This window comes from Thermomyces dupontii (genome assembly GCF_041956625.1).
Source record: "Thermomyces dupontii strain NRRL 2155 unplaced genomic scaffold VTN31scaffold_7, whole genome shotgun sequence".
NCBI classification, from domain to species: domain Eukaryota; kingdom Fungi; phylum Ascomycota; class Eurotiomycetes; order Eurotiales; family Trichocomaceae; genus Thermomyces; species Thermomyces dupontii.
In genome coordinates, this window is record NW_027192313.1 from 254708 (window position 1) to 262840 (window position 8133).

Consider the following 8133-nt stretch of genomic DNA (forward strand, 5'->3'; position numbering starts at 1 on the left):
CGCGGGCGACCGTAGCTTTTCTTGCATCCATGCCAAGTATGGGGTCTCATAGCGGATGAGCGGAAGAATGGCCTGGCGGATGGAGTAGCGCCATTTGGGGAGGATCGTTTGGTCTACGCAAGTCCAGTCTTATCAGCCTGTGCAATTCGAAGGGTCTTCATGGGAAATCTCTCTTACAGTGGTTCCGACTCCTCAATCCCGCGTCCGGGCTGCCATTCGCCTTGGAAGTCATGGTGCTGAATTCTGGGGGATGCAACTGGCGCCTCCATCGGTTGAAGTCGGCTGACTCACGGTCAATTGTGAAGCATCGCAAAATGACGAGTTTGCAAAAAAAAAAAAGTTCCGGGATTAAAAGACGTAGTAGTAGTTAAACCAGTATGCCCAAGGCCCAGCGCTCAGACTGAACGTCCGTTTTCATCGTGGCGGCGCCGAGGTACTACTCCGTGTCGGTGGATCGACCTCGTTGCCTGAGGTGTCGATCTGGAACCTCTTGGTCAACCACACCATTCTCTCGATTCGCTCGCTCGCTAATACTCAGTACTGAGTACAGGAGTCTTTCAAACCATTATGCCACTGAAATAATGCGATTACCAGCAAAATGCAATCAATTAGAGGCTCCGGCATCCTTCTTGAGTAGTGTTGCTTGGAAATCAGAGTTCACCACTTCAAGTGAGAACAAATGTCCAATGCATGGCCTGATGGTTACTTACAACAAACTACCGATTGGAATCATCGAGGTCAAAGAGCAATGTTCAATGGATGCCATCTGTGTGCTCTGTCATTCTGGCATGTGAAGGGAAGAGATCAGATGTTGAAGTGGTTGTTAAATCGATCACCGTCTTGAAACGTCTCTTCGTTCTTCGAATCCTACGAGTACATATCAATGGCAGTAATCCTGAGTACTCCGCACTCCCACTCCACACCCCAATCTCCATGGAGATTGCTAGGTTATGCTAGATGCATTCAAGAGCTAATGATACTAATCGGTCCAAATTGAATGCCGTCCCCTGCGTAGCTCGGCCAATTGATAGATTACACCCCCTTGCAGTCCGTCCTAGAGATCGGACAATAAGCCGTCCGTCGGACTCAATCGAGAGTGCACCCTGAAGGGGATCAACCAATCTCATGGACAGGCTCTTGTTTCAAGTCGATCAGCTGAAAGAAGTTGCCCTTGGTGAGGTTATTGAACCCATCTGACGTGGCTGGGGTGGATCAGATTGATCGGCCGTTGCCATGGCAGCGCAATCGATAAACACAGCCCTACAAGATCACCAACCGACCATGGATCCCGATAATAAACCAACAAGCAAGCATTAAACTGCTGAGTTGGCTCAACTTCTCTTGTTTCATCACATTCTGTTCCTTTGTGTGTTGTACTCAATAATCAGACGACTGGTTGCTTTATATATACGATTGCATCGACGTGATCAGAAAGAGATTTCATCATGGCAGCCGTGGGATACGAGGAACAACCTTATCGGCGACACTCTGTGCTTTATGACGAGCGACCCTCATCCGCTTACGGACACTCATCGCGCGGGTCCCGCGGCCGCAGTCAAAGTGTGCGCGCCAGCCAGAGCAGCAATGGCACCGTCAGCACCAACACGAGCAGCGTGTCGACGGGGAGGTTGTCGCAGGCGACCAACATTACCCAACCCCCGGCGTACTCGAAGAAGTTTGTCGTAGTGGGCGACGGTGGATGCGGCAAGACGTGTTTGTTGATCAGCTACACGCAGGGATATTTTCCAGAGGTGGTCTCCCTACTGTTCTCTAATAGAGATGTGAGCATTGACCGCGGAGCAGAAATATGTACCAACGGTGTTTGAGAATTACATTACCCAGACCATCCATGGGCCAACGGGTAAAACAGTCGAGCTGGCGCTGTGGGACACCGCCGGCCAGGAAGAATACGACCGGCTGAGGCCGCTGTCCTACCCAGAAACAGATCTGCTGTTGATCTGTTTTTAGGCTGATGTAGTTTCTCATGATCACGTGAATTCTCATAAATTTAGTTAAGAGGAATAAGCACACTTTTCAGGACTTCAGACTCTCAGTGCTATGGCGCTGAGAGTTGATGGAAAATAGTGAAAAAGCATGATTGTTCTGTTGAAATCAGCTGTATTGATCGATAATGATTGAGCCAGAGTCCCATTGAGTGAAATGTTGGTGAAGGAACAATTGCATGTCTCCTATTATCCTTGCCTTCCATGCAGTACTATCGGCCGCACTTGAATACGGCTGAATAGCAGAAGAGTACCTACAGTATGAAGTTTACTCATGCCTCTATTGTTAGGAGACTGTGCTTACTACGATGCTTACAGTGTTTACAAACGATCCTACTTCTTTTGTGAATCACCCCCAGCCTCCTTCCAATTTCTTCTCAACCACCATCTCCCGCACCATCTCAACTTTTCGTCTACAAACTACAGTCCACAGCAGTAAAGCCACGCTCAGTAGAATGACCTGTAGCCACAGATCACAGCATGCACCAGTTCCATCAAGAAACTGGCCGTCTACACCTCTACCATCGCCGCAGCGATGCTACTCCCACTCACCGTCATGGAAACGCACCGTGCAACGCATCAAGTAAACGCTGTCGTCCCTGGTGATGAGTCGTGCAAGGGCAAGCGGAGCTTGACCCGTAATGCCAGAATATGTAGACATCACAACAAATATTTTCTCCTCTCCATCTCTCTCTCTCTTTCTCTCGCTTGCTCGTTATCGCAGTCGTCAAAGAATCCTGATTGAGTTCGTCTTTCAATCCTTGCAAGGCATCAATCGTGAAAGTCAATGACTGATCAGATCACGCCGCCCAGACAGCCAACAAAGGGGCTTCCTGGAGCACCACAGCGACACCATAAGCGACATCCGACGGTGGATGTCAACCGTGAGCTCCCTCCTCTGCCCAGAGAAGTGACTCACGGCGAGGAGGCCAGCGAGAACAAGCAGACCCAGCGTGTGCTGCTGCCTTCTCCGGAGATCATCGAACGCAGCGGAGCAGGACAGGATCAGACGTCGCCAACCAGGTCGCTGACGTCGTCCGACGAGTCCAGACTGGTGGCACGCCGGTATATGGACTCCCTGTGCCCACCTCCGCTGAACATCCCGATCCGGACGATAAAGGAGAGCAAGCCAACGCTGGTGAACAACGAGCACGACCGTGCCTCCTGCGAGGTTCCTATCATGTACATTCAGTAAGTGCACTGCATGATCAAGGGAGCGCATACTGATTTGTGTGGTAGTCCGGCAGCACGTGAGGCGGCACAGGCCCAGGATTCCGTGCCTGGATCTGGGTCGAGCTCGGTCTACAGCAACTCCAACAGTGGAGAGTTGCTGCCGGCGACGCAGTACTCTGGTGAAGACCACCAGGAGCGTTATGAGCCAGCTCCCATGACGCCGCCGGAGCAGACGGAGCAGAGCATCCCAGCTCCGCGTGAGACCATCGTCACAGGACAAATCGGGCAACAGCAGCCTTGTTGTGCGTGCAACTGCAAGCAGAAAGTCACGGTGACCCCTTCGGAACAACAATATTCCTCCGTAGGCGAGCAGACAGTGACTGTGCCTCATCACGCACAATATCTTCCTTCCTTCTACAACCCTCCGCCTCCAAACCCCACAGACGTGCCTGATCCTCAGTTCTACGCTTACAGCCCCCAGAAAGACGTCCAGAATAACCAAAAGCTCTTTGGCGAGCACGGTGTGCTTGGTCGTACGTCCGAGGAAAGCCAAATTCCCTCTGATAGGTGGCGTAGAACCTCTCTGGTCAGGATGGGTCAGAGAATCAGGGACCTGGTGAGTGCCAACATGCCTCCAGTAGGGTAACAGCCGACTAACCTTCCATCAATCGGCCAGGTCAAGGAGTCAAAGTCCAATGGAGCAGGAGATGCCGGCTATGAGCTGCCACCGGGCATCGTCATGAAGCCCAACTTGCCCATCTCGCTGGATCCGCCCCTTCAGGCCAGCCTGTACTCCCAGATCGAGCTGATGGTTTGCGCCGCGGCCAACAAATTCCTGCTGAGCCAGCTGTATGGACGGCGCCTGCTCCCAGACCTGATTCGGAAGGTCACCAATTTCTGGAAGTCCAAGAACCGCCCGCAAGTTCCTGAATTTCAATTTGACCAGAACACGCAACGGGAGATGATAATGGCGCACATCAACTCCCTGAACTTCTATGGGGAGTACGGAATCAACAACCTCTTGCTCAAGTCCACTCTGGACAACTGGCGTTCCGTTTGTGCCGAGATGAACGTGCGGACTTTTTGCTATCCGGATAGCGTGGTGCGCAAGCACATGCACGACCTCCATCGCGTTCTTGAGATGCTTGGAGCCTCGTCGGGCACTCTGTGCGCCTTCGAGAGGCTGCAGGTCGAGGTAACCAACATCATTGCGCAGCGTCGTGCCGAGGATCCCAACAACACTCGCGCCCATTCCAGCGACGAGGATTATCGCTACTATGGCCTGCGCTTCCACGAGCCTCTGAACTGATTCTTTGATGGATTTTCATGATTATTCACGTTTGACCTTTGTGCTTCTGATGTTGTGACAGCTGTTCTGACTGGATTTTGTGCTCGGGTGCTCTCGGTTTCAACCGATCGAGCTAGAGCCAGTGTTTTTGGGCGTTTTCTGCGCGTGCCATCGTCATGTGGTTTGTTTGGTGCTTCAACCCAGTCAGAAAAAGAGTTAGTTCAATCAAATGCAATGTTCTGCTCATTTTCTTCGCCTCGTAGATCTTTGTTGACAAGTTATCAAGGAGAAGCGACCAAGACAAGGCGGGAGCCGACGTCATCGGCCAAGCTTGTAGACCACCTTTCAGGCTACGGCGTTACGCTCAACAAGCTCATACCTATTGTAGTGCCTTCAACTCCCGATCGAATTCCTTTCAAAATACCAGGTTTCAGCAATTTAAGAGCCTGCTCTGCAGGACCATGCTTCCCAGACCGCATCGATCTAAGCGCAAATGACCGAGGCTGGTTGCAGCCCTGGCGGCATCAAGCCATCAACCATGCCATGAATGATCAAGCACACCCCAGCCTTCTAAACCGGTCAAATCAAGTCGACATCCGACATGGTTGGACCCGTTCACACTTACGGCCCGACGTGTCTGCTCAAGCCGCCGGAGGAAGACCTCGGCGCGATACAATCGTCTCCCACACCGCCGCCCGTCAACGCCCAGTTCTTTTACACGTCTAACCTGCCCATCGATGACCCGCTGACGCCACTACCGACACCGTCCACGAACAAATCCTCCGCGCATGCCATCTCGTCGCCACAGCCGTTTTCTGCGCGTGATAATATTGCCCTGGAGACGGCATGGAGGGCGCTAGGGAGGGAGGTGAAAGAGGCCCAGCAGCGTGGTAAGAAGGCTGCTGGGAAGACTGGCAGTGAAGATGCTCGACCGGACACGGGCCGAACGAGCACACCCGTGGAGATGACTCCCTCGGATACTGCGAGGCAGGGAGTGTCTCTCCCGGCACGTCGCTTGGTAGAATTGAGCGGCAGAAGCACGCCGTCTCAGTTCGGGGAGGACGCTCATGACAGCGGAGCAACCAGCCGCGATTCTTTTCCCGAATCCACGTCGGCCACGCGGGTCAGTGGCTCTCCCTTTGCGAGGGTTTCACCGCGGCACTCTAGATCGCCGTCAGAGAGCCAACGGCACAGTGCGCACTTCTCGGAGCCAGACCTGGACGGGATTCCAGATGCGCCGCGGACACCGCCGGCCGGTGGAAGCCGGCCTAGGACTCGAGAAGAGGACCAACTATCTGAGAACAACAGCACCGTCGAGAGCGAGGATGCGTCCGCGCGGTACAAAGTCCCCGTAGGGGTGTCTCGCCTCCATCTGGTGGAATTGCCAGGGCTCAAGGTAAGCTGCCAGCAGCCAAACTGGGATTCTTTACCTAACCAAAGTAGATGAAACCAATCTATTGGAGCCCCCTGCATGACATATCAGATGTCCTCCGTGCCACTTGGTTCTACAAGAACACGATGCTTCCGGTTGAGCCTCAACTTGCGAATGAGCTGGAGCGTGGGTACGTGTACATGCGAGCGTGGACGGATACCTGGCAGGATGAACTCAACAGCTGCGTCGAGCATGGCGCAGAGGCCGAAATGAAAGTGGTCTACAAGCTGTGGATGGATGACCCTGTACTGCCCCCGAGACCCGGCAGCACAGCGGACAAGGTAGATGACTCGGACCCCGGGAAGCGGGAGCCGACCTTTGATATCAACGAAGCGGCCAGTGGCTCAGAAAATGCCCACTCGCGCCCCTTCAAAAAGGGCAGCGTAATCTACGTAAACGCAAAAGAGGCACAGATTCTACGTCCGAGTCTGCTCCCTTCGGTGTCGAGAAATCGAAGGCCGCTCAGCTCGATCCGCAAGGGGAGGCAGATCGGGATCCCCGTGGTGCGTGGCTTTGATCGAAAGAGGTGGGACGAGCTGCATCCGTCCAAGCAGACGCCGCTCGACCTGAGACACTACATCATGCGGCCGCAGGCGAGAACGTCGCGAGGCCAGCAAATCTGTTATGCGTGTGCGATCGAAGAGTCCCGACCCACGCCGTCGGACCTGGTGCTGGTTATCCACGGCATCGGACAGAAACTATCGGAACGGGTGGAGAGCTTTCACTTCACGCACGCTGTCAACGGGTTCCGCCGTACCGTCAACATGGAGCTCAACAACGAGGCGATCTGGCCGCACATCCGGCCGGATCACGGAGGAATCATGGTGCTGCCGGTCAACTGGCGGTCAACGTTGGAACTGGAGGATGCGGACGGAGAGTCACTCAACGTGGAAGATCCTGCGACGAACAAGTTCACGCTCAAGGACATCACTCCTGATTCTATTCCGGCGATCCGCACGCTGATCAGCGACGTGATGCTGGACATTCCGTACTATCTGTCGCATCATAAGGAGAAGATGATCCGCGCCGTGGTCAAGGAAGCGAACCGCGTGTATCGGCTGTGGTGCAAGAACAACCCGGGGTTCCAGGAGTACGGGCGGGTGCACCTGATTGCGCACTCGCTGGGGAGCGCCATGGCGACGGACATTCTCAGCAACCAACCGACCAAGCTGCCGAAGATTGACCTTGACTCGCCGAAGATTGAGGAGCGGTTCTTTGAGTTTGACTCGAAGAATGTTTTTTTCTGCGGGAGTCCGGTTGGGCTCTTCTTGCTACTGAACCGAGGTTGGCTATTAAATAACATCCTGCATCCATCACGCAGCTGGCTGACTTGACTAGCAAACCTGCTCCCGCGACAAGGGAGGAACAAGCCCGGACACGAAGGCGATGACCTCGCCCCCGGCATCGCTGGGGAGGCGAACACATATGGATGCCTGGCACTGGACAATCTGTATAACATTATGCACACGACAGACCGTAAGTACACGACGGCAGCCGACCCAAGAAAAAAAAACATCGAACTGAATCCAGGGGACAGCCATCGCATACCGGCTCAACGCAGCGGTAGACCGAGACCTCGCGGAGAGTCTCAAACCCGCCGCGGTTCCCAGCTCGAGCACATCACTCCTGAGCTCCTTTGGCAGCGTCTTCCGCTGGTCCAGCAGCACCGCCGGAAGCGTAAGCGCAGCGACCGGTCGGTCCACTACCGGCACCGTTGCTCCCGGTCCAACCGTACCGGCCGGGACGACAACCCGCGGCGTCAACGCGACCACCAGCCCACAGCACGCCGACGATCGCGATCGCCCAACCTCGGCGGTCTCGCAACTCCCCTCGACCGTTGAGCTCGAAACCCACAACTTCACGCGCGAGGAAATCGCCGAGAAGCGCATGTCCCTGCTCAACGACAACGGGCAGATCGACTACACGATCTCCGGTGGGGGCGGGCCGCTCAACATCCAGTACCTTAACATGCTCAGCGCGCATAGCAGCTACTGGATCCTGCCGGATTTTGTGCGGTTTGTGGTCGTGGAGATTGCGCGGAGGCAGGATAAGGATGGGACATTGATGGCGTTGAGGGCGGTCAAGAAGAAGGGGTGGAGGAAGTGATCTCTTTTACATCTGATACGGAGTACAGGGGGGGGGGGGGTGGTGTGTCAGTGTTAATATACAAAGGTGATAGATGCTGATATACACTGTATCATTGAGAAATATCAAATCAGGTATGTAGAGCCAGCTAT

General features: G+C 54.3%; 1 protein-coding gene across 1 annotated transcript; it reads left to right on the forward strand.

Annotated features, from left to right (window-relative positions):
• Positions 1 to 3915: 3915 nt before the first annotated feature.
• Positions 3916 to 4485, forward strand: VTN31DRAFT_6417 (uncharacterized protein; the record flags this gene model as incomplete). Its single annotated transcript, XM_069407025.1, has 1 exon — positions 3916 to 4485. The coding sequence occupies one exon, from the start codon at positions 3916 to 3918 to the stop codon at positions 4483 to 4485; it is 570 nt and encodes a 189-aa protein (XP_069258592.1).
• Between the last annotated feature and the right edge of the window lie 3648 nt (positions 4486 to 8133).